This window comes from Biomphalaria glabrata, chromosome 16 (genome assembly GCF_947242115.1).
Source record: "Biomphalaria glabrata chromosome 16, xgBioGlab47.1, whole genome shotgun sequence".
Lineage (NCBI taxonomy): Eukaryota > Metazoa > Mollusca > Gastropoda > Planorbidae > Biomphalaria > Biomphalaria glabrata.
Window position 1 is genome coordinate 10,219,162 of NC_074726.1, and position 27,463 is coordinate 10,246,624.

The following is a 27,463-nucleotide window of genomic DNA, read 5'->3' on the forward strand; positions in this document are numbered from 1 at the left end:
AGAACTTAAGTAAAGCCTTATTGAAGACAGGCGCCAGTAAACGAAAAGAAAAGCCTACTTAAATCTCGAAAACGGCTCTAACGATTTTCTTAGAAAGTTGGTGTTTATCTTTGCGAAAATACAAATCCAATAAACAAAAAATACTCAATTAGTAAATTTATTATTAGTAATTAATTATTTTGTTTGATATCGAGTAAGGCAAATAACTTGTACACTATTGGTAGATATAGTTTTAAGGGTGGATTTTCCCCTTTAGATAAGCTTTGCCTTTTTGTTATTTTACTTGTTTTATGTTTGGTTGCTAATACTATAAGATTAAAAATATTTGTAAATTCAAGTTTATTTTGATTATAGAACAGACTGTCAAGATTTGTATTAAAATGTGTGTGTCTAGTCAATAGAGATGCCTACATGGAGTGTCTGTCATTAGCTTCTTGTCGTGCTACAGTTCAATGCAGAAATACACAACAGGTAGCAATGTTATTTATTTATTTTTTTTTTAACTGGCAAAACGGAAACAATCAAAGATATACAAATACGGTATTTCAAAGCAAGGCCTAATTTCTAATCCTCATCAGAGTGTGAGATTTAGATATATTTGTTTTTGCTCCGACGATGAGTTTATAATGATAGTTTATCAAGAGACCAATACAAATTTAATATACGCAAGCACTTTCCTCTCTTTACAAACTTGTTATAGTGACTTTGTATAATTAGGTTAATTACAATTATCTTCTCTTCGCTTACATTTTTTAAAGTTCAGGTCTGCTTAATGCTCGCGTTCATCGTTAGTTCTGTAAACATAAATAAATAAAAACGCAGGAATAGTACAATTACCTTTGAGGTAGTGATTGGATTTAGTTAGTAATTTAAGACTTAATGTGCATAATTTCATAATTATGTTAATCACAGTTATCTGCTCTTCGTCTACATTTCAGTCCAACAGCTACCCTTAAAGAGAAAAAAACGACATAACACTGTGTATATAAATAGAGGTGCGGAGACTAAGCGTTTGGATAGCGAACCTAATAGTTTCGGGTTCGGATCCGACGAAGACTGAGATTATAAATTTCGAAATTCCTAGGACTCCTTTGAGTCTACCTACCTATATGGTTACCAGACATTAGTTAGGGAGAAGTAAAGGGGCTTGGTCATTGTGATGGCCACGTGACACCGTCGCTCATTAACCGTGGTTCTCAGAAACAGATAAGCTTTACATCATCTGCACCCATAGATTGCAAGCTATGAAAGATGTATTTGACGACCCGTCATCTCTTTCCCTCTCTCTCTCTCTCTCTCTCTCTTCTCTCTCTCTCTCTGTCTCTCTCTCTCTCTTGCTCTTTCTGGAACCCACATTTTAGTTGTTTTTTTTTCACCCTGCGCATTGTGAACACACTTACGCACGAGCCAAGGAGTAATACTCACAATGAAACCGATGTCAAATTAATAAAAAGAGTCACAGAGGCGAAACACAGAGGAAGGGCATTCTCTTAAGAAGGCAGTAAAAAAACTGAAAATTATCGTCACAGCAAAGCAGCAGATATTACAAAGAAACCTACTGCACAAGTCTCGAATCAGCACATCGGGTATTGGCTAGGCGTTTTCCGGCGTTTCTCGACCTGACCACAATTTGGACTTTTGCGAAAAATGTACATATATATATATATATTTAGTAAATATTAATCTAACATGAATTAAGAATAGATATCGATAGACTAGTATTAATTTCTTCGACTTTTAAGAAACTAAAAAAAAAAAAATCACTTTATAGCATTTTCGAAGACATCAAATCTGTGTTTTGAAATTATGCATATTGTATCAATTATGTTTTCTTAATTAAACTTTAATGTGGCTAATCATTGACTAGCTTGGAGGAAAAAAAAAGAAAAAAAAGGAGTCGAAACGCTTAAATAGGTCAACTTACCCCATGTGTAAGAAAGTTGCAATTAGGACAATTAATGCTGCCAACAGACGAATCATATTGACTCAGTTCCTTCAAGTGTCCTTACTTTCCTGACCACTAGGGTCCACTCCATGGCTTATCTAAGACCACATCGACCATAGTCTGAACTTGACCTTTATCCTTTTTGTTTAATTCATAACTGTTGTTTCTGGGGGTGATCAACCGTGTTTACATATATTCCAGTTATCTCCCTTTGCAACTGCAACAAAATTAGGGAGCTCTCTAGCCTGAAAGATTCCGAAAAAAAAATACGACTTAAGATTTTTTTTCTTTTTCTGTTGATTATGTTAAACCCACGCCTACTTGGCAGGGTAGTTTCCCTTTGATGAACTCGTTACGAGTCTCTTCCTTCCAAACCGGCAGTCCAATCGCTTCAACATTGCTTAAAGTTGTTACTTCCCCTTGTTTTATTGTACGCAAGGGAGATAACCCACAGATTTATTTCTACATGAATACGATTGGCTTCAGGTAGATTTAAAAAAAAAAATACTACTCCTTTAAAAAAAAAAGAGGATGAGTGCTTCCTATTTGCTTCACATTGACTCCCCCAAGAGAGTTAGAGGTGTCAGCAGCAGCACGACAGAACGATTAAATGGATGTAGTCTTTCCCGGAGGTATTGTCCCCTGGGAATCCAGGCAGTATCTCGCAGCCTTTCTAATGTCAATGTATTAGGTACACACCTGGGGATGAAAAACAAAAAAAAAGTTAATTGAATACAATTAGTGAGTGGCCACTTTAAAAAAATTCTTTTTATTAAATACAATTATTAATACCTTTTATTTAAAAGTATGTTTAGAACCAATTTATATATTTTTTTCCGAATGGACCTCATTCACCAATCGTAAACAAACAACATTTAGCACGTGGGTGCTCTATATCTTCTATATAATTTACGATCTCATGTTAATTTCATGATGGTTGTCACGTGACAGTTTTTTTTTCGTTGTTTTATCAATAAGATCACGTGACTAAATGTTGTTTGTTTACGATTGGTGAATGAGGTCCATTGTACCAATACTGTATTGATGTTCTTGTTTTGACAATTAGATCGATATTTATCACTTTTTGTCTGTGCTCTTATCTATCTATCTATCTATCTATCTATCTATCTATCTATCTATCTATCTATCTATCTATCTATCTATCTATCTATCTATCTATCTATCTATCTATCTATCTATCTATCTATCAACTGTTAACGAGGATGTAATGTGACAAACACAACGACCAACCGCCTTTACTTTTCCCCAACTAATGCCAGGTACCCATTAGATCTGGGTGGACTCAAAGGCGCCCAAAGATCCCGAAATTAAAAATCCCAGGATTCGAACCAGGGACCACCGGCTGCTATTATGATAAGTGATAGGTATTATGATATTTATTCACCATTTAAAAAAAAATTGTTATACAATCATAACAACACAGTTATGGATAACTTAATGACTACAACGATGATGGTTCAATGAGTATCAACTGTATATTTATTAGTTACTGTTATAGACATGATAATTTTCCTTTCAGGAAAAAAAATGTTTTTAAAGTCTTGGCACACACTCCCCCCCCTCCCCTCCCCACATTGTTTCCTCCATCACAGCGTTTACACTCTACAGCAGCTCTTTAAAACGGAAAAATGGGGAGAGGGGGGGGGCAGGTCAGTGGTGCTGGAGATGAAAGAATCAGAAAAAGGTTAGGTTTATTTTCAATGCCTCTCAAAGGTGAGGCGGGGGGGGGGGGAGTACAAATTAGGGGGTGTGGGCGGAGATGAATTGGTTGGAAATGGCCAGACAGGATTCAGTCCGTGCTGTCTTAAGCTAAAGTTCAACATGACTGAAAAAGGTAGACTCACCGGGCCACACAACATGAGCTTGACCGCTCTCACCGCTGCCTGGTCGTGCGGTTTACACGCTGAACTTTCGTTTGGATTTATCGTTGGTCCCGGGTTCAAACCCAGCCCGCTCCCATCCCCCGTCGTCCTGCGGGAGGTTTGGACTAGGAAGTAAACTATCTTCAACTCTGAAGGAACATCCGAAACATGTCAAACATTTAACAAAGAAACATCACGTGAGGCCCTGACCAGCATGCGTTGACATCTCCTCTTACTCCCCCCCCCCCCCAAACTTGTTGTTGGTCGTTGGTTTGTAGCTCCAGACAAATGGTAGATCTGAACCGATGTAGGCGAATTCAATTCTTAGTATGGAGCTTTAAATAAACTTGTATCCTTTTGAATCAACTTGAATATAACGTTTATTTATAAGTATATCTAGATTTCATTTGAAATGAGATAGATATAGATCTAGTCGTAACAAAAATGAAATCATGTTAAAACCAAATTTAACTCACTACAAAACTACATGTCCTTTGTGTCTCACGTCTGTTGCCTAGTCTCTCTCAAAGTCTCACTGTACTGACATATTAACAAGCATTATGACAGACCATTTCATGGTTTCATCAGAAATGTTAAAACCTACACAACCAACATACGCCCTACTTTCCTCATGGTTACCTTAGAAACACACACATACGCTCCATAACACCACCCCACTACTTTGTATTAACGCACTTTCCGTTTATCTGGTCAAAATATTGTACACGTTATTTGTCCCACTTCCTATTCTCGGATCTAGTTGAAACTTTGAACAAGTATTCAATGTCAATGACAACACATAAATCAATTTTTAAAAAAAATAACCAACTATTTAATCGATCAGTAGTAATTTAATTAATAGGTTTTATTTGGAAAAGTACTAAATCGGCGTCCGGAGACGCGTGACAGCTATCACAATAATATAGAGAATTAGGTCGTTTTTTACACATTTCAAACTACCAAAAGACTAATGTAATAATATAAGTAGCAAAACAAGTCGGTCTTCAATCATGGAGGCTTGAGCTTAAATCAGACTTGATCGACTTTTTTTTTACCTGGCCTGTATCAAAACGCGAGTATCAACATGTAAGATACAGATGCGTAAAAGTCGCAAGACCAGGAGAGGAACTTGCGCATTTGTGTACAGTGAAGAAGTTGGGTTTAATTGGGTATTTCCTTAGCGACGTGACAGTACATTAAAAAGTAAGAACGAAAATAGGTTCGGAACGAATAACGGGACGAGAGACGGCTTGTAGTGAATTTTGACATCGTCGACTGTGTCCTTCTTTATTTAATAACAAACTGTTGTGTATTTAAAAAGGCTGGATTATTTTTATTCTATATTGTTTATTCCGTTGGAGATTGGTAATTTAAGAACTCGCAGATAACATCTTAAGTAAACAGATTGTCCAACACCTCCATCGTTCAGCTTAGCTATCAACCATCCAACACCAGTTATCAATATGCCTATCTCAATCAGTTCCATCCAAAATAACTAGTAAGATGACAAAAATACACTGATTTCACAAACACATTCTAATAGTACTCTCGTCCTTTGTTTGGACCTCATTCACCAATCGTAAACAAACAACACTTTGCCACGTGGTTCTCTATATCTTCTCTACAAATTACGCAATCCATAAAGGCTGTCACGTGATACGCAATTTTCATTGTTTTATCAATATTATCACGTGGCTACATGTTGTTTGTTTACGATTGGTGAATGAGGTCCATTAGAGCAGGCCCCTGTAGCGACACTGGGAAGGATGTCGTTGGTCTGTATTAAGATTTGGAATGAAACGATTGGTAAAAGTAAAGACAAGACTACCTGTAGTTTGTAATTGCTCCTAAGCACACAGGATCTTTTACTGTTGACCTTTCGATGAGTTGCCCTCCTTAAGTTTACAACAATATTTAGTATAACTTTTAGACACCATAATTATGTTTTTTTACTCACTAATGAGCGTCTAGCAAAGTAAAATTTAATTTACTCTTTCTATTTTCCCTTCATCTTTCCTTGTTACGCGGGAGTATAACTCACCAGAAAAATTTGCGCGAGACTTGCGCGTGAAAAAGATCAAACATGTCTAGATCAAAGAGAAGCATGCCTCAATTTAACAAACACGTATAACATATACCCCGCCTCTCTCTCTTTCTCTCTCTCTCTCTTTCTCTCTCTCTCTTTTTCTCTCTCTCTCTTTCTCCAGAAATATAATATAGGAAGAAGGCATTCTAGGAACTGAGGGATTCCTGCCTAAGTTTGCAGGTGAGAAAAGAAAAGAGGTGAAACTTGAATGAAAGATAATCTAATAAAAATATCTTTTGGTGATAGAAGCGGAAGTGAGCCTGTCAATATTTACATTTACATTTGTGTGTTTCTATGGGGTCTGAGAAATATAGGCTACTACAGGATCTCGGAACTATTTGTTAGTATAAAATTAATCAAGAGTACGAAATCGCCGAACTATGCTTTACTACAGGGTCTTAAAACTAAAACAGGTTCTCATAACTATTTGTCAGTACAAGATCTCAGAAATATTTGTTAGTAACACAACTATTCACGGTCATAAAGGTCATAAAGATTATTCGTTGACAAAGAAGCTTAAAGTTATATATGCAACTCCAACTTAGATATGCTTAAATAAACTAATGACTAAATGCAGTGGCGTAGCTAAGGTATATGATGCCCATTGTGGCAGCTCCTCATGATGCCCCCGCCCCAGAAATGAAATGAAATAAATAAGACAGCGAAAAGACTTTTTCGAACTATTGTGTATTCTTTGTTAAATCAGTACTAATTTGCAACTGTGGCATTTTACGTCTCGAGAGACAATCTTTTCCCTTTGCAACTTCTTGTGTGACTAAAGAGGCCAATCCTTGATATACTGCTGCGGTCGCAGGTTGGGCATATGTAATCACCATGCGCCGTTGCATTTTCACCCTTCTTTCTGCTTATGTTGTGTATGGCATCTGCAATCCGAGACCCTTCCTTTATGCTCTCTCTCCATGTAGATCTACTTTTTCCCAGCTGTAAGGGTCGATTTTGAAGAGCTTCATGTCGCGTTTGCATACATTCGTATACCTAAAAGTGGGCGACCAGCGGCTCTCCTGCCTTCTATTAGATCACCATACATAATGTCTTGTGGAAGTCGACCTACTGGCATTCTACGAACATGACAAAGCCAGCCATGGCGTCTGCTGATGATAATAAAGCGGATGTCCTGGCACCCTGCTCTTCGTAGCACTTCCTCATTGGTTATCTTATCTTGCCACCTTAATTTAAAGATCCGCCTTAGGCAAATAGCTAGACAATGTGCTAACAACTTTTGGAGGGATACCTGCTGCAGAATTCAAGAAAGTATCTACTTAGGAAATAGCTCTGTTTGATGGCATTAAAGCGGCCCTGGGTCCAACAGTGTCTAAGCCTGCCTTCCTTCTATCAAAATCTGGAGAATAAATTACAGATAAAACCAAGCAGCTAGAAGGATGGACAGAACACTACCTTGATGTTTGTGCCACACAGAATACAGTAGACGATGTCGCCCTGGCTTCTCTACCAGATCTTCCAGTATTGTAATGCCTAGATGAGCTTCCGAGCCTTAGTGATCTCAAAAAAGCAATTAACTGCATGAAAAATAGAAAATCTCCAGGGAGTGATGGCATACCAGCGGAATCACTCCTGCTCCCTGAACTCTATAATCTCCTCTGCCGTTGCTGGGAAGCAGGTTATGTCCCACGGAAGCGAATCACTCCTGCTCCCTGAACTCTTTAATCTCCTCTGCCGTTGCTGGGAAGCAGGTTATGTCCCACAGAAGCAAATATATTCACAATATATAAGAACAAGGGGATTGGAGTGACTGCAACAATCATAGGGGTATCTCTCTCCTCAGTATAGTGGGCAAAATCTTTGCTAGAGTGGCACTATCCAGCCTGCAAGTGATAGCTTCTAGAGTCTACCCAGAGACTCAATGTGGATCCAGGACATGATATCCTCTCTACGACTACTGTCTAAATAATCGAGAAATCTTTGACCCGTAATAATATTACAATAAGTTAGTTTTGTGTTGATAGGGACATGTACGTATTAGGTCTGGATCTAGCTTGGTTCGGAGAACATGTATTCTCAGGAGCAGATTGTACTTAGTAGTTTCACAAACATTTAGAAATTACCTAGTTTTGTTTTCTTTGCGATTGTTTTAAAATTGTTCACTATGCCCATTGAGTGCCAGATTCTGCCGATTGAGAGAAAAGGAATGATATCCAAGATTCTTTTCAGGTAGTATTTTCAGATTTTTGTCTTTTTTGGCCCTTTGATCAGTACCTACCAACCATTTCAGCCTTTGATGACAATTTCTCCATCGGAGCTACGATTATGCGCGCCATCCAGATTTTTCAGACTTTGGGCAACGCCCATGATAATGTTTACATATCAGTGTTAGCATTAACTAAATAATAATGAAGAAACAAGGTTACAAAAGACAGTTTGTGTGGAAACACAAACTCAAAATCGGCCCCCGAGGTGGTCCACCCAGGCAGGCTTCAATATTTTCAGAAAGAACATCCGAATGAAATTATATCAAAGACAAATAAGAGATAAGAATGGAGAAAGAAGGTTAACAGATCTTGTGCAGTGCCCCAACGCTCCCGCAGATCAAAGGATAGGTGAAAGTGAATGTAAAGTTAGATGTGAACCTGGCCTAACTAGTTCCCCTTTCAGACCTTGTGGTCTATAGGGCAGATGATGTAAAGTTCATCTGTTTTTGTGGCCTACGGTTAACGAGGGTGTCATGTAGCCAGCACAACGACCAACCGCCTTTACTTTTCCCCAACTAATGTCAGGTACCCATTAGAGCTGAGTGGACTCAGAGGCGCCCAAAGATTCCAAAGTTGAAAATCCCAGTCTTCACCAGGATTCGAACCCGGGACCCCCGGTTCGGAAGCCACCGCGCCTCCCCTGACCCAACTGATGTCTTATAATTGATCTAATTGTTTTGAAAAAGCTCAATCTCTTAAAAAAAAATAATTCCGCAGTAAAAAAAAAAATTCACAAAAATGAAATTTACAAGATTACTATTCGTTTTAAATTAGGTCTACCTTATAATGCATACTAATTAGCTTTTTCTCTAAAAAAAAATTGCTTGCATAACTGATTTAAAAAATTAGATTTTTTCGATTTCAGAAAAAAAAAGTAGTCGTCGCATCAGAACTTTGAATGGTCTAAAATATTGTGATGTCGGATTTTCAATATCTTTTCTAGTTTACGAGATCTAAACGGGACAGACGGACAGACATTTCGCACAAAACTAATAGCGTCTTTTCCCCTTTCGGGGGCCGCTAAAAAGGGTAAAAAAAAAGATAATTTGATTAAAAAATATTGATATTATTGTCATTGCACAGTGGTCATTAAAGTTTACAAGAAGCAGTGAATTCTTTTCAAAATGCATGAAACTAATTACATACTACCATTTGTTGTTTTTACTGAGAAAATTTATCCTTATTTGATGCCCCTCACCACTTGATGCCCCATGCGCCCGCACCATCCGCAAAATGGTTAGCTACGCCACTGACTAAATGTATTGAATTTTAATTTTTAAAAAATATCAAGATACTTTTTATTTTGGTTTGGTTTCTGTTTGGTTTTGGCTTGATTTGGTTTTGGTTTGGTTTGGTTTTGGTTTGTTTTTGGTTTCGGTTTGCTTTTGTTTTTGTTTTGTTTCGGTTTGGTTTGGTTTTAGTTTGGTTTTGGTTTTATTTGGATTTGGGTTTGGTTTTTGTTATAGTTTGGTTTGTGTTTGGATTTGGGTTTGGTTTGGTTTTAGTTTGGTTTTGGTTTGGATTTGGGTTTGGTTTGATTTTGTTTGGTTTTAGTTTGGTGTTGGTATTGGGTTTAGTTTGGTTTGGGTTTGGTTTGGGTTTGGTTTGGCTTTAATTTGGTTTGGGTTTGGTATTAGTTTTGGTTTGGTTTTATCCACGTTTTGGGCACCACCCGCAAAATGGTTAGCTACGACACTGACTAAATGTATAGAATTTTAATTTAAAAAAAATATCAAGATACTTTGTTTTTTTTGGTTTGGGTTTTGTTTGGTTTTGACTTGATTTGGTTTTGGTTTGCCTGGTTTGGTTTGTTTTTGGTTTCGTTTTGCTTTTGTTTTAGTTTTGGTATTGGTTTGGTTTGGTTTTGGTTTTGTTTTGATTTGGGTTTGGTTTGGTTTTAGTTTGGTTTGGGTTTGGATTTGGTTTGGTTTTGGTTTGGGTTTCGTTTGTATTTGGGTTTGGTTTGGGTTTTGGTTTGGATTTTTGTTTGTATTTGGTTTTAGTTTGGTTTTGGTTTGGTTTTAGTTTGATTTTAGTTTGGGTTTAGTTTGGTTTGAGTTTGGTTTGGATTTGGTTTTGTTTGGTTTGTGTTTGGTTTGATTTTATCCAGGTTTTGGACATTCCTTTAGAAATGAAGATTATTACGTCCTACCCAATCTACCTGCCGGGTATGGCTGCGGTATGGCTGCGGTATAGGGTTTGAACTTAGGAGCGTCGTGATGACATCCGAAGCGCATACCAAATAAAGATCACAAACTCTAAGTTTGATCAAGGTCATTGTGTAGTCTATATCACTTGATGACCTTTATTAATGTACAAATACAAATATATCTTTTAGATCTAAACAGCAGGATGTTAAAATCATTTTTCAAAATTTGTCTACAATTAAATCATTTTAAAAAATGCAAATTTCACATGCAATGTTCAAGAGAAGCTTTGGTATGTACGCAGATTTTGTGTGCTATCGTACACATCGTTTTCTCTCAAAATGTATTGTTATGTGTACAAGCACAATCGTAAAACAAATGTTCTCACGGATAATTAAGATTATTATTATTATTATTATTGCTTTAATGCTGAAATAGAGTTCTCATTTTATTTACGCTAACCCTCATTTACGCTTTCAAACGGATAGTGAATTTTTTTTCTTCTTTAAAATGAAACAGTATTTAGATTAAAATTTGTGCAGCGCGAATTTGCACATAAAAACTTTTTGCACATAAACATGACCAGACGGAAGGAAACACAAAATATCTGATCCAAAAGGAAAAAAAAAGCTTCAAATCGAAACAAGTGAAACATGCCCTTGTGGAGTGTTGACAGAGAATGCTGACCACGTCAATCAAAGCTGCTTCCATTGCCAAGAGGACGAACAAGACACTGGCCCCAGAACACACCTTTAAAAAAAATCTGGATGAAGAGCTACCTTATCTGGAAACCATAATGAAGTTCATCTCATGAATGGCTACATCGGAAATAGGACTGGCTATCTTGGGAATGGGACTGGCTACCTCCAACTTAATAATGAGAACGCAGAAGAGGAAGATCAATTAGAACTCGGGAATTCAATGTGCAAGGACATATGTAACAAGTAACAGACGCATTAAAACAGAAAGTAATACGAAAACATTAATAAAAACAACTAGTCGACCGGCGGCGTAGCATACGCCGCTATTTTGCCGGTCTTAGGCCACTGCAACCTATGCGACCGCAGTGGGCCCCCACTTTCAAAGGATCCGCACTTTCATAGGACCCGCGCTAATTCAAGGTGTATAAATTATTAAATTAAACCATTTTATAACTTAAAACAGATTTCCCGCGCCCTCATGTCGATTTACCAGGAGGTCAACAATTCTCAAAGATAGATTGAAACATTGGTAATTCTTGCTATTGAGCGGGACTATGTAGGAAACAGAATTATTATGATATACTGTATGATTTTGCTATACGCAAGGCTCGTAAAGTAATTCTGTACATAGTAAAGAATGAATACAATGCAAAGACGAATTTATTTTCTAATACAAACTCTTAAATTTCACATATTATCCGTTTCCGTACCTAAACTTGGCCCCGCGAATTTCGTTTCGCATAGGGCCCCACAATGGTTAAGTCTGGCCCTGCTATTTACATAAATATATACATAGTAGCCTAAATTACTTAGATTAGTTCCTAGTCCAAACCTAGAACAAAGGGGGATGGGAGCGGGCAGGGTTTGATAAATTTAAACGACAGTCCAGCGCGCAGCCAGTCATCCGTAGCAACGTGTGAATGTTCTCCCCCTCTCCCCCTCTTGTTATTTCGTGGGGTGACTACCCGCAGAAATTAGAGAGTGATCTTTCCTTTACTTCTTGTTTGACCTGTTTAGGGAAGAAGAGAATTATATATATATATATATATATATATATATATATATATATATATATATATATACCTCCGTTATACAACTTACATTAAATAAAATATAAAGAAAAAATAATGTAAAAAAAATATGCCAAAGCCAGGTATCGAACTTATACTTTGGTACCGTCAGCTTATTCTACCGACGACGTTACCCATTGGGCCAGAGGACATTATATAATTGTGTAATTATTTAATAGTACTTTCATTATGTAGACATCTAGAATTCTATCTAGATCCAGACTTCTGATTTAGAACTACTTCTAGATCTAGAGTCTAGATGTAATCTATATTTGATTGACGTAAAATACAGACAAAGCTTATATAATCTATCAATAAACTAAAAGCAACTTTAAATATAATAAACAAATCAGTTATCGGTACACTACGGCTGATTACACCATGTTTTTTTTACAGCCAAATGTAAATTTGTTTCTTTTTATGTATGAAAAACTATAACTGTCAAACTAGAGTGTTCCCCAGTGTGGCCAACCAGCCGGTAATTCTTTTATCAGCGATACACATCAACTGTTAAATTTCTAGGAAATCGTTAGAGCCGTTTTTGAAATCCGTTTACCGGTTCCACTCTCCGCCAGCCCTCCAGAATCCACGAAGTTCTGACTTGAATAGAGATATTGTAAAAAAAAATGTTACGAAAAGTAGTTTGTGTGGAAACACAATCCGTCCTGAAATGGTTCACTCAGTTAGATAAAACGGTAGATTTCAATATTTTATAGCAATAATTTCAGATGCTATGAATTAAAAACAATCAACAACTACAATATCGCCAGCGCAAAAAGAATAGACTTTTGTGTGTTGAAGGTATTATGGATATTATTGTGTAATTGGTAATAGAGAAAAAAACAACAACATAGCGCTTTAAGAAAAAAATTAAGTAACTGTTACAGCCGAATTTCGCAAGCTATCATGATACCGGATTTTTATTTTCTTTTCTTGTTCTTGTGAACTATATTAGACGGTCAACACAAACAGACTGCACAAAACTAATGATGGGCTATTCCCCTTTTCGGGGGCGTAAAAAAAGGAAATTTTCAGTAAAAATAGCAAGAACCAGTACAACAGTACAACAATGTATTTGTTTTGATAAAACAATAACTCGTACTAGTAAGCCACCGTTAGTCCTGTAATGTACCTGGCGCATCAGGTGTATGAAGGGGGCCACGGAGTCTGTTCCGTTAGGACTAATTAGTACAGTCACACCTCCGTCTATTATTCTGGGGTAGGGAGCGGCAGGGCAATAAGTCACGAATAAGCAGAATGTTTGTATAATAACATGGTGGGGATTAAAGAACCTCTAGCAAGTAGTTCACGACAGTTCAAGCTAGTAAAATTGTATCAAATCGTTTATTCAGATACCTAATCCAACTAATCAGATCTCATGCTTCTTTAAGTTTATCAGACACTTATTTATCTATTATGCTATTTATATCTGGAATTCGGATAAATGTGAATCAGGTTGTATGTTTCTTCAAGCTTATCATACACTTAATACAAAGCTTATATAAACTTACTCAGTCTGTCTGGTAAAAATTGTGCACACGTTATTTCTCCCACACCCATTCTCGGATTAAGCTGAAACTTCACACAATTATTCTTTAATATAGACAAGACATGAATCAATAATAATAAAAAAAGTAACCTATCATTACTGTGTTTAAAGGCAACAAGGGAGACTAATACTTCAGTATTGACAGATATGGCTAAATTTATTGGGTATTATCTATTTTATCTAACAAAACATGAATCAATAAAAATAAATTACTCAATTAGTCAATTAATTATTTTGTTTGATATGGAATAAGGGAAATGAATTGTACATTATTGTTAGATATAGTTTTTAAGGACTGAGTTCTTCCCCTTTTGATAAGCTTTGTTTTTTTTTTTAAAGGGAATTTTTATATTTTGCTTATCTTGAACAGTATGTTATTAATATCTAGAAATGGAATAAATGTAAAGATAAGTACTACAACAAATTCCATTCTCGTTACTTATATAAAGGAAGCACTAGAACCTTTTTGTGTTCGACTCGTGAAATGTATGCATCATTTCATATTAATATTGTAGGTCAATCTTTTTTATTCAACCTCTCTTAATACACCAGACGAACTGATCTTCATCGAAGCGTGAAAACATACGATCACACAGGATCAAGGATGCTTTGAAGCTTCATGAAACATAAGGTCAACCTGTTGGTCTACATGAAAGCTGGTGAGAGGGAGGGAAGCCTTGTAGAAACTTTTTTTTCCGTAAGATGAAGTCTAAATGTTTACAGTAAAGGATAAACGATTACCCAAACGGGGGCGACATTTAGAGGCCAGCTATCATGTGTATGTGTATAATTAACTCTTTCTTTTGGCATTTCACGTGACGACAGACAATGTATTTCCTTTGCAGCATTCTATGTCACATCAGTAGAAAATCCTTGAGAGACATGCGCGGTCACAGTTTTGCGCAGGTCAAAGAACCAGACGCTGCAAACTTGTCAGCCTTGTTCTCGCCTTTCAAGGCCACTTCTGTAGCTAGTAGGCCTAGATCTAATCTTTCAATTCCTACTATAAATCCTGAGAGAGCACGGTGGCCGAGTGGTAAAGCACTTGGCTACCGAACCGAGAGGTCTCGGTTTCGAATTCCGGTGAAAACGGGGATTTTCATGGCGCCCCTGAGTTCACCCAAGTCTAACGGGTACGTGACATTAGTTGGGTGAAAGTAGAGGCGGTTGGTCATTGTGCTGGACACATGACACGCTCGTTAACCGTGAGCCACGGAAGCAGATGAATTTTACATCATCTGCTCCATAGATCGCAAAATCTGAAAGGAAAACTTTATTCTTTACTATTAGCTCAAACTTTCATGTCAAATTTTTGAAAGGGAGCTCTTGTTTACTTTTACTGGGTTAGAGTTCCAAGAGCCGAATGCTCAACTCTACCTAATAGTTTCAAGAAGAAGAAGAAGAAAAATAATTATTTGGCTTGACGACTTTTACTATTATACAGAGTAGAAATTTTGAACTTAAATTCGTACTACGTGACAAAACATTTTATTAAAATTTCAGAAAGATTATCTCATGTTAATTATTGAATTCATTATTATTTTTTTAATCTTATGTGGAAAGAAGAGTACGTTTTTGGCGACCATTGTTCTTTCATTCAATTAGATTTTTTTTTTTTTAATCTAGAATTCTAGATCTATATATTTATGCTTAACCGTTTATTGTATGACCGGTTAGCTCAGTTGGTTAGAGCAGGGGTGGGCAACCTTTTTGTATCGAGGGCCGCATTAAAAAAAAATTGGGAATGGCGGTCCGCATATACGATTTTTTTTTAAATTGAAGTTGTCTTTTTATAAAAACAATATCCCCGCAAATATACAGTTTACATATATACATATTGTGCAGTATTTTACTTTTTACACTCGTGCATAATGTTCCGGAACTGTGGAACTAGCTTACTAGTTGTTGCCCTTGTGACTACTGTCAAATAACAATCATTCAACTGATTATACAGCAGTGATTATACCTGTTCAGGTTTTTTTAAAAATGTTTATTCACTGAATGAGACAATATATGTTCCGAAAGTTAAATGTCGGGACGAGCTAAACCTGTCATTGTTAAGCATCACCAGAGAATGATGACCATGTCCTTCAATAGTGCATACTAAATCAAGGGACCCGAACAACACTCTGACCCCAAATCCCTTCTATAGAACAAAAACTATTTGGAGAACTGCCAGATTTGGAAACCAGTACTATTACTATGTGGATTACCACATATACTATGTTGCAATTTTATGCAGCTTTGTGCAAACTTTGCTGTTTAAAGTTTATGGTTGGGATATATATACAAAATTATAATAATAAAACAACAACTATTTTTCTCATTCAAAGCACGAACTCTATCAGTTGTTACACTTGCCATCTTGTTTCAAGCATATCCAATATTTAACACAGTTCTTCATAGCTTTGAATAAATACTGGCATGAGATTGTGTCTTTGACTGAGTGTATTGATGTATAGCAAATTAGCTTAATCTTAGTTTACTTATCACTTTTTATGATGAAACAGTTTCAATAATTTATATAGATATTATTTTTAATATATTTGCATTTTAATATGTATGTACTGTGGGCACACCTGATTTCTGTAGGTGTCGGCGGGCCGCATAAAACACTCCGGCGGGCCGCATGTGGCCCGCGGTCCGTAATTTGCCCACCCCTGGGTTAGAGCGTTGCGTTAGTAACGCGAATGGTGTAGGTTCTATCGTCATAGTAGGTTTGAACACAGACCCGTGGCGTGGCAATCTGTGGACACCAATAGTACGTTGCCACCTTGCAGGTCTGAACGTTTTGAAGTGAGAATTCCATGCGATAATTTATAAAATGCAAAACTCTTCATGATATTTTTTTTTTGCATTATTCTATACTATAGTAATCTATAGTATACATTGGGAAAATTCCACCTGTTATTGCTTAACGTGCAAATAGAACAACTAAATGTAGGAGGTCGATATAAGCCGGCCTTTCTAATACATAGCAATAAAATACTTTTAAGTTATGACCCAAAATTATGTTAAGAGAGCGTTGAAATAAACAAAGAGGGGAGATGGGAGGGGGGTTCGACCAAAATATTACGCGAGCGTTCGATGCAATAATAAAAAATAAATGGCATCCTAGAGCCTTTCAAATATTTTGATAAAGATCTGAAAAGCCGGAAAACACTCATAGTTTATAAGTAGGACTATTTTTTAATGCGTAGGGTGAGAGTACATAAGTGATAATCGAATTCACGGGCAATACATGTAATCGTAATAGATACAAGAATTTAAGGGCCAAACGAATGTATAGAGGAGCGTTTATTTCCTTTTCGATTGTCATAAATTCTGAACAATAAAGAAAATATAGCCTGGGAACAAGTCAACGGGCGTAGCCGGTGGATAATGTTAGTACATAATAAAATGAACCTTTATTATGTGACTAAAACATTTGGCTTCAAAAATATCCCGCACCAAAACGGCTGCGCCAAAATTAACACAACGCTAAAGCGGCTGCTCCAAAACTAAATACCACGAGAAAACGGCTGCGCAGAAACGCCCTGCTTCCTAGTTCTAATTCGTAAGTTTGTGTCTTGCAGATGTAATGCTCATGTCTCTGTTTGGAAGATCTAGGAGTCTAGTAGATCAAATAATATGTGTCCTAGAGGATGATCTATTTATTAAGTATGTTTCTTGAAGATCTAATGCTGATGTCTGTGTCTAGAGCAGATCAGATACTTAAGTCAGGCAAAGTTAAACATGACTAAAATATAACCAGACTGTAGCAAATTTATGTTTTAATTAAACTTGCTAATGAACTGTAAAGAGTTTGTTATGGCTGGTTCCATTTAACAGTAATTAATTAAACTATCACTCCTCCCTCCTCCTTGCGAGGCCTCCTAAATATAGGTCAAACCAATCACTGTGACCAGAAGTAGTCACGTGGGTAAAAAAAAATAAATTAGGGTGCTGAACCTCTGAAATCTAGGTCATGTTTTTGATCCTTGAAAATATAAAGAATATTGAACCTATTAGAGTTGTTTTGGAAAATACAGTTTACCAACTACGACTGTGTCACTAGATACGTCTATAATTTGTTATCTAATCGTGAAAACTTGACGGCTGTTATGGTGTGTCTTTCGGAGAGTGAGTGTGCTAAGCAAATAATAATAATAATAATATTTACATTAAAAAAACTTGTATTATCTTTTCAATATCTCTCAATATTGCAAGTTTTTATCCTTTTTTTAAACATGAAACAAAATTAATTAATTACCACTAATTGATTAACTATTTAAATTTTTGTATTAGTTCCTATATTGTCATCGACAATGAGAAATTTTGAAAATGTTCAATTTTATCCGAGAATGGGAAGTGGTTTGAAAAAAAGTGTAAAAGAATCTACCCTGACAGACAGACAGGCAAACAGATGGAGTGGAAAAAAAAGCTCTTGCGGTCTCATCGTGGCGCCTAGTGAAAACATCCGTGGAGTGGAATATGGTTTCTCTAACAGCAAGAGCGTCTCTCCAAGCGAGTTATCTAATAGCAATGGGGGCCGCACTGTCCCTAGAGATTAGCCCTTTTAATGACGTCAGTCGTGAAGGCCTTTGGCTAATCATGTCCAAATTCGGCTGCCTGGATCAATTCATAACAATGGTGCGCCAATTCCATGATGACATTCAAGCAAGAGAACAAGACAATGTTGATCACTCAGAGACTTTGCCTGTCTCAAATGGCGTGAAGCACCAACGCTTTTCAGCATTATGTTCACCCCAATGCTGGAAGATGCCTTTCGCAGAGAAAGCATTGGAGTTGGTATACAATTTCGCACTGATGCAAGTTTATTCAACGCTCAGAGACTCAAGGCAAGGACCAAGGTAAAAAGTTTGTCTATCTGGGAAGCACCCTATCAGCAAACGCCAACCTAGATGACGAGGTAGACTTCCGTGTCGCTCGTGTCTGTGCTGCTTTTGGAAGACTTCAAGGACAAGTGTGGCAACGGAGAGGACTCAGCATATTCACAAAACTGAAGGTCCACAGTGCTGTAGTTCTCCGTCATTCTTATATTCATCAAAGTCCTGGGCCCTATATTCCCGCCACATCAAAAAGTTAAATTCCTTCCATCTACGCTGTCTAAGGAGTATCCATAAGGTGCATGGTCCGACCACATACCAGACACAGAAATCTTAGAGGTGTCCAACATGAACAGTATCAATGCGATAGTGAGAAGGTCCCAGCTTCGATGGGCACGACATGTAGTCCGCATGCCAGACAATCGCCTTCCCAAACGACTTCTTTACTGGGAGTTGTGTGCAGGAAAGCGCTCATAGGGAGGTCAATACAAGCGCTATAAAAACACTCTTAAGAGCTCCTTCAAGGAGTGCGATATCGACTTTCACAGCTGGGAAGCACTAGCTCTTGATAGCTCCCCATGGCGTGAAGCTGTGAGTCTCGGAGTCTCGAGATTTGAAGCAAGAAGAGTGGCCAGGGTAAAAGAGCGCTGAACCAACAAAAAGCTGAGAGAAGAAGCAGGTCTATCTGATAAACTGATCAAATCTACCCAAGCCACGTGTGTGGCCGGCTTTTTAAAGCGAGGACTGGACTTTACAGTCGTCTTCGAGTCCATAGGAAATGAGAAATGTCCTCATCTTCGATCACGAAGGAGGAGCTATATATATAGAGAGAGATTAGTCCTAGGTGTGGAGAGAAATGGTTACCAAGACAGCGAAAAAAAAAAAACAACAAGGTTACAAAGACAGTTTGTGTGGAAACACAAACTTAAAATCGGCCCCCAAAGTGGTCCACCCAGGCAGGCTTCAATATTTTCAGAAAGAACATCCAAATGAAATTATATCAAAGACAAATAAGAGATAAGAATGGAGAAAGAAGGTTGACAGATCTTGTGTAGTGCCCCAATGGTGCTGCAGATTAAAGGATAGGTGCAAGTGAATGCAAAGCTAGATGTGAACCTGGCCTAATTAGTTCCCCTTTCAGACCTTGTGGTCTATAGGGCAGATGATGTAAAGTTCATCTGTTTTTGTGGCCTACGGTTAACGAGGATGTCATGTAGCCAGCACAACGACCAACCTTCTTTACTTTTCCCCAACTAATGGGCATCAGAACTTTGAATGGTCTAAAATATTGTGATGTCGGATTTTCAATATCCTTTCTAGTTTACGAGATCTCCCAGTCTTCAACAGGATTCGAACCCGGGACCCTCGGTTCGGAAGCTAAGCGCTTTACCGAGCCTCTCCTGGTATTTACGTAATGTAATTGTTTTGAATTCTCCTAGGCTATACATAAAAGAAAGTTCAAGAAAATTAATTTATATAAGATTACTATTCGTTTTAAATTAGGTTTAACTAATAATGCATACTAGTTAGCTTTTTTCTCTATAAAAAACTGCTTGCATAACTGATTTTAAAAAATTAGATTTTTCGCTTTCAGGAAAAAAAAAGTAGCCGTTGCATCAGAACTTTGAATGGTCTAAAATATTGTGATGTTGGATTTTCAATATCTTTTCTAGTTTACGAGATCTAAACGGGACGGACGGACAGACATTTCGCACAAAACTAATAGCGTTTGCCCCTTTCGGAGGCCGCTAAAAATGGGCCATAGCTCTGGAAAACAAAAACAAAAAATGTCTGATTCCTCTACCACCAAAGCAAATGCCACCTTAACCTGCGGTTTTATATATGAACAGAAATGTCTCACTACACTAGGGCTCTACAGTCACATGAAAAAGTGTTCTACGGGATGAACCATACTACGACTGAAAGAGACCAACAAAGATGGGGGGATAAATTGTTAGTCTCTGGTCTACTAGGTTTTGGGTTGAGATTCAACAAAGGCCCGTTAGTCTGCACGATACGGAATTGGGCTGTCTTCAACATACTTTTAACTGGGTCGGCAATCCTCCACGACTTTGCTGGTCACATGATAATGGTCTCATGATAATTGTCACATGATAATGGAGAGAGCGTAGCATGACTGAGACCTTTCGTCATAGAGGGTCTCAACACTAACCAGCAACATCACAACCTGTGGGCAGTTTAGACCAATAGATCGTTGTCACGTCTTACAGACCTGTGACGTGGCAAGGAGCCATTGGTCTCCACTGTCCACAGTTTGTGACGTTGCAGGTCATTGTTCAGGCCTTCTATGACGACTGGTCTCGGCATGACACCCTGCTAAAAGAGTGTTACCAAAACTCAGACATGTATCGAACATAGCTCATCCTTCAGAAAGAATTAGGTAAGTCCCCGCCATTCATCATTTATCATTTGTTGCAGATTTTTTGTAAAACTGGTTACAGCAAATAAAAACAATTCATTGTTAATGAGACAAATCAGGACTTGAACTCATACTAGGACCAGGGAGAAAATCTGAACCGGATGTTGTAAAGAAAAAAAAAAAGTTGTTGACTTTTACAGAGACTACGTAGTCAGCTTGTTTTTGTCACACCTGGGGTGACTTCGTGATTTGTAGATTTGGAAACTCCTAGAACTTCTTGATCTGAATCTTTGAGATGCTATTTATAATTTTACACATGAGAGAAGTGGTCTTTGAAATCTCTTAACGTTAGCGGATATTTACAAACAAACGAACGTTTTGTGAAAAAATACATTTTAAAATATAGTAATTTTACTCTTGTATATTGCTATTTAATAGTTTTGTGATATTTATTCGTATTTTATGTCCCTCGTAAGATAATACAGTGGTCCTGAGTTCGAATGTAGTTATTAATGATTTTTTTACAGAACGTGTAAGTTATATATTTTTTCCCCCATATCCACACAAACAAATTTTTCGGATGTACTTAAATGCCCTTGCGATTAGGAAGCTTCTTTTGCCTTTAAAGCCCCTCCCCTTCCGCTAACAACATTGCCGGTTTAAAAGCAATGTTCATAACACTCTTAAATATTTTATGTCATGGTCCTGGTCGTCTGTCTTCAGCCTCGTGGTCTCATACTGTTGCACAATTTAATCACTACTAATAGTGGTTAGGTCCAGATTTCATCTAATCTACCTGTCTGTCTGTCTGTCTGTCTGTCTGTCTGTCTGTCTGTCTGTCTGTCTGTCTGTCTGTCTGTCTGTCTATCTATCTATCTATCTATCTATCTATCTATCTATCTATATGTATATATATGTGTGTGTATTTGTGAATAACATAAGTTCGAGGAAAACTATATATTTAGAAAATTCGTAACGTATTGATAAAATAACTTACCCTTACATAAAATAGTCTATATAATCACAATTTCACCATTTAGTGGCAATATTACTCAAATGTCAATATACGAGTATAAGCAGTTTTTTTTTAAACACTTTATTTATAATTTCGTACACACAAATGTGCGTGAAAAACTTCTTGAAAAACAAAACGTGTCGATAGACTTCTATCTATTCTGTTGGCAAATGTACACAAATCAATTTTTGGCTTAATCATTCTTGTACAAAATGTGTTACCCCCACGGCTTAGTTTGTACACATCGCTGTCCTTGTAGTCACTGAATAGAATAAGTCATATTTAATCAATCTCTATATCCTGATGATATTTTTGTTTATCTTTTCGAATATTGCGCGTGATAATAGCGTGATATTTTTAAACGCTTGTGGTTTTTTCCTAAACCACCGGCTACGCCCGGTGAACGCATCGTCTCAAGAAAACACGAAGAAACTAAAACAGACGCAATATAGAGCTGCGAGTTTTCAAACAAATGTATATTCACGTTTAACTCAAGTAACGCAATTAGTGAAATCACTAAACTAAGAGACACCCAAGAAAGAAGATTAAATAGTTAATTAGCGATACCTTCTATAACATGCTCAGAAAGACACAAAGATAAAGGCCCTTTTCTAATTTCACTTCTTGCTGCAGTGGTGAACAACTCATTAGAAGTCTACGAATGTGTGCTTTATTTTTCATATTCCGTATGCTAGGTCTCATTCTTATAAGTGCTCTTCCTTTCCTAGTGCCATTAGAGCACGGAATGGGTTGCCTGTATCAGTCAGGAAAACCAATGACTTTGCAAATTTAATATCTATAATTAACCTTCACGACTAGTTTAACACAGGAATACGCCTTGGACAAAGTTATCTCATTTTATCATATCTTATAAAATACAGACGTTACTTCAAAAATACTCGTGTTCGTAGGTCAATCTAGTTATGCATGTCAACCAATGACTAAAATTCTGCAAGTCATTGGTTTTCCTGGCTGGCTCAGGCAACCCATTCCGTGCTGTAATGCACTAGGGAAAAAGGAGTATTTGTACAAATGTATCCTAGCATATGGAACAAAGAATTTGTCTTTATCTTTGTGTCTTTTTGAGTATTTTATTAGATTTTGGTTTTGTATTTGAAGATTATGGTTCAGTGTTTTATATATTACTGCTACTTTAAAGTCTTCTATCCTGAATACTTTTTTTTTGTGTGGGATTTTACTAGTTAAATGTGAATATGAATCTCACTGCTCTATTTTGTGCCTTTAATTTATAAGATAAGATATAAACCTTGATTTATCGGGATTTCACAAATGTACTAAGTGTAATACAAAGGTAAGCTTTTATCTCGTTCTGCTGCAGTGTTCGACACCCTAACGTTGACAATTTCTAATGTTTATTATGGATGCCATTTATATATATATATGGACCCTAATTCCGTTCCTTTAGATTTTTTCACCTATGTTAGCGAAATAAGAGCTTTATGTGACAAGGTGTGCACCATAGAGAATCAGTTGAAAGTATTGTAGTGTATTGTAGATGAGTGATACAGCTCTTGTTGAATGGAGCTCATAGATTTTTATTAAAATTTGGGTCTTTTAAAACAACCCGAGTCTTTCTAACTCTAAATGGGTACCTGATATTAGTTGAGGAAGCTAAAAATGGTTGGTCGTTGTGTTGGTCACATGACACCCTCGTTAACCGTCGGCCACAGAAACAGATGAGCTTTTAATCATGGGCAAGATATGAATGGAAACTTTTTTCTACGTATTGGGATGTTATACTTCAATAGTTACCGCCCAGGCTTTCCCCCAGCACAAGAAGTTGCAAAGGGAAAAGATCGTCTCTCGAGACGTAAAATGCCACAAAATGCAACAAAACATCATTACGTTCTGAGTACATTATTCATTGAAGAACGTTTATTAAGTACAAGGGGCGCAGTGGCTGAGTGGTTAAGCGTTTCGCTTCCGAACCTGGCGTCCTGGGCACCCCTGAGTCCAACCCTCTAATGGGTACATGGCTTTAGTTGAGGAAAGTAAAGGTGGTTGCTCTTTGTGCTGGCCACATGACACCCTGCTAATTAACCATCGGCCAAAGAAACAGATGGCCTTAACATCAATTGCCCTATAGATCGCATTGTTTGAAATGGGAACTTTAATAAGTACAACAAAAGAAGAAAGGAGAACTGTGCCGCTTTAAAAAGTTCTTCAACTTCTTTTTTAGTTATTCTTATTTTATTACTGCATCTCTTAATAGCTTGCAAACTCTTCATAGGTGAAATATTGAATATGGACACGAATTTCAAAAACGGCTCTAACGATTTTCCTAAAAATTTGACTGTTACTGTTTACCTTTGAGAAAATAAAATATTAGCAAAGAGGCCATACAATTAAAACTCCGGTTTTACCGTAATGATTTTTCAAAATCATCTTAAAATTAAATTAGGCTATTCTGAACCCCCTATTTTTAACGGGTATTCCCGGACTCGACTCAAATGTTTCTTGTAAAGAGTTGAATAAATACATAGACGTTTTTAAAATTTTGCGAATAGTTTTATGGAGAGATTAACCGCTGTTTTACTCCAAAAATAAACAAACAAAAACTAAACAAAATGTGTAAATTAAACGATGTATGTAGTATTTAATGTTTGTGTCATTGTTTCTTGATTGTGCGTTTACTCTTAACTTTGCTACGTACAATTTTTCAACTTGATAAAAATTGATAATATTATAAATATTGAAAAAAAAACAAAACAAAACATTGTTTGAATTGTGTTTACATTTTGAATGTGCTCACTATTCCCCTATGTACTCGCAATATCAATAAACTTTACCTTGATATTGAACTTAAGAATTAGATTCCATTTGTGTCCAAACACTGTCGTTCATGTTGTGTAATTCCATTAGTTTCTCTAACGGCCTAGGGATCTGGTTACCTGTGAATCCAGGTAAAGTGGGCCGTCTCATCCGTCTCGACCCCCCCCCTCCTTTACACCACGTCTCTCTTTACGCCTCAACTCTCCCATCTACCGGGGGGGGGGGGGGCTTTACACGCCTCTCTCCCCTTTTATTTCTCATTCGTATTTTTACGCCTCCACGAGAGAGTGAATGTTTTTCTTGGTGTTAACATGCTGGTACCAGTACCTGATACTAAACACAGGTCCAGTACTGCCAAGACATCGCGCATGTCAGTCTGCCATTAATATCATTCACTCCTGGGGGGGGGGGAGGATGCCAAAATGGTGACACAATTGTCATCGCTTGAAACATATTAACAAACTTATATTGAAAATTGTATTGAATGCAATACTTAAATTCATGTGGCAAAAAGGGATTTAAAATCAGTGAACATTGATACTGACCATTGGGAAGACATATCCTTAGACCGCACTAGTTGGTGAGAGACGGTGACCAAGAAAGCTATAGAGAGTGAGAAAACATGGGCCTCGATTCTTGAAGAAAAGCATGCCACACGGAAAATGGCCAGCTCCTCTACCACCAAAGCGAAAGCCACCGTGACATGCAATATATGTGTGTGTGTGGGGGGGGGGGAGTGTCTCTCCAAAATAGGGCTCCACAGTCATATGAAAAAAGTGTTCGAGATGAACCATGGACGTTTTACGACTGAAGGAGGCCAATGAATGAATGATATTCATTTACAGATAGAACCACACAAGCTAATATTATACTCAGAAAGACACAAAGATAAAGGCGCATTTCTTATTCCATATGCTAGGACAAAAATGGACAAAGTGCTCATTCTTTCATTAGTGCTACTAGATCTTATCTTGTATTTTACAGACGTTACTTCAAGAAAAAAAGATAATTACTATGATAAGTCATTGGTTTTCCTGACTGATTCAGGCAACCCATTCCATCCTTCAATGGCAGGAGTACTTGTACGAATTTGAAGTTTGAAGCTTTTTGGTATTACTTGTAGATTACAGACGTTTCTTAAAAAAATATAATAGTTACGTCCTACGCATTTCATGTGTCAATCTAGTCTAGTACGGAATAAGAAACGGGCTTGGAATGGGTTGCCTGAGCCCTGAATCAGCCAGGAAAACCAACAACTCAATAATAGTTTATGGTAATAGTTAAAAGCGCAAATATAATATATAATATAAGTATGTCACATGGAGTCCAACCTTTGTTCTTAATATCATAGACATCATCCTACTACATCCTGTTGCATAGGAGAAGAGGAGAAATATGACCACAGTGACAATATCTAACGTCCCTGTCTGTACACGGAGGATGGGTGTACGCTGATCTCAAAAATGGCTCTAACAGTTTTCATAGAAATTTAACAGTTGATGTATATCGCTGAGAGAAGAATTACTAGCTCGTTGGCCACAATGGGAAAACTCTAGTTTGATCGTTATAATTGTTTAAAAGTAAAAATAAATAAATGTTAAATTTGGCTAGAGGCTAAATCTAGGTCTAGATCCTACATCGGTTTTGCAAGGCCGATCGCGTTCTTGAAAAGACTATGGCGTTCGTGAAATTCCGAATGTAAGGTTTTGTTGATTTAAGAGTTTAATAAATTAATGTTCAGAAAAATTGTACACACTGTCTTCTAAGTACTAGATCTATACACTCGCTTAACTGGGAGAGAAGGGGAGAAGGGGGCGGGGTAAAAAATAATTTTTAAGAAAAACAAAATCGCTCAATAAGTTGCATGAAGGGTTGTTTTTTTTTTGTGTCTTTTTTAAAACGTATTTTGAATGTTTTTCTTGTTTGTGCTTAATATGTAGGTGATTAAAGGAGTTAATAACTTTTTGTTTAAAGTAACGTCAGTTATTAGAAAAAAAGTTTATGTCATTAGTAATTTGAGTTTGATGATTAGTAACAAAAAATGTTTGATTTCTTTTAAATTTATTTTTCTACAATAAATATTTGCACTTAAATAGGTCTTTTGGTTTACTTTCTCTTTTATTTAAAGTAGTGTAAGATTACCATCAAATCTATCAATGTTCTTTACTTAATAACCTAGTAAAACAATATAACCATGCAGGCTTTCATCTTGTTCTAGATTTACTAAATGATGTCCGGTCAACCTGTAAAGCCATTGGCGACTAATTGTTAAGCCAGTGGTGACTAGTCTGTTAAACCGGTGGTGACTAACCTGTTAAGCCAGTGTTAACTAGCATGTTAAGCCAGTGGTGAGTAACTTGTTGAGGCAGTGGAGACTAACTTGTTAAGGCAGTGGTGACCTATCCTTTTTTTTTAACCCCTGAGGGGATATGTTTCGAGAGGGCCGGATAGCACCACATCACGTTGCGAATATGGTCCGCGGGCCGTATTTGAGCATCCTGGGTTAAGGTGTTGTCTATTGATTCTTTACATAGATATCTATTTAGCCACTAACCTAGTTAGCAGACGTGGCTAGTCAAGCGTGGAGCTCGTGGGAGTCTGAGAATGAAAATTCCTTTCAATGAAGCTTCCTTGCCGCCACTGGGCCTTGTCGTAACCTCTGATCTTCCGTAGGTTACGGCCATGTCCATACACATCTTTTGATATCAATAAATATCCTTTTATAACTTAAAGTGCATTTTCTAACCTAAAAAGACTATTCCCAACATATCCATCCATTGGTATTAATGCCCCGTAATAAATTTCTTATGCTTCCAATTCTCTTTTTTTTTTGTCTA

At 37.1% G+C, this 27,463-nt stretch overlaps 1 protein-coding gene across 2 annotated transcripts in view; it reads right to left on the reverse strand.

The window, feature by feature from the left end:
* The window catches only part of LOC106057261 (protein Wnt-10a-like), a 41,633-nt gene extending 16,861 nt beyond the window's left edge, over positions 1-24,772 (reverse strand). For both annotated transcript variants that reach the window (XM_056014696.1, XM_056014694.1), the window contains exons 1-2: positions 24,644-24,772; positions 1,925-2,644 (exon numbers count right to left, since the gene is read on the reverse strand). In XM_056014696.1, the coding sequence (XP_055870671.1) occupies positions 1,925-1,980 (56 nt within the window). In that variant the 5' untranslated portion in view covers positions 1,981-2,644; positions 24,644-24,772. The remainder of the gene's footprint in view (positions 1-1,924; positions 2,645-24,643) is intronic.
* Positions 24,773-27,463: the final 2,691 nt, after the last annotated feature.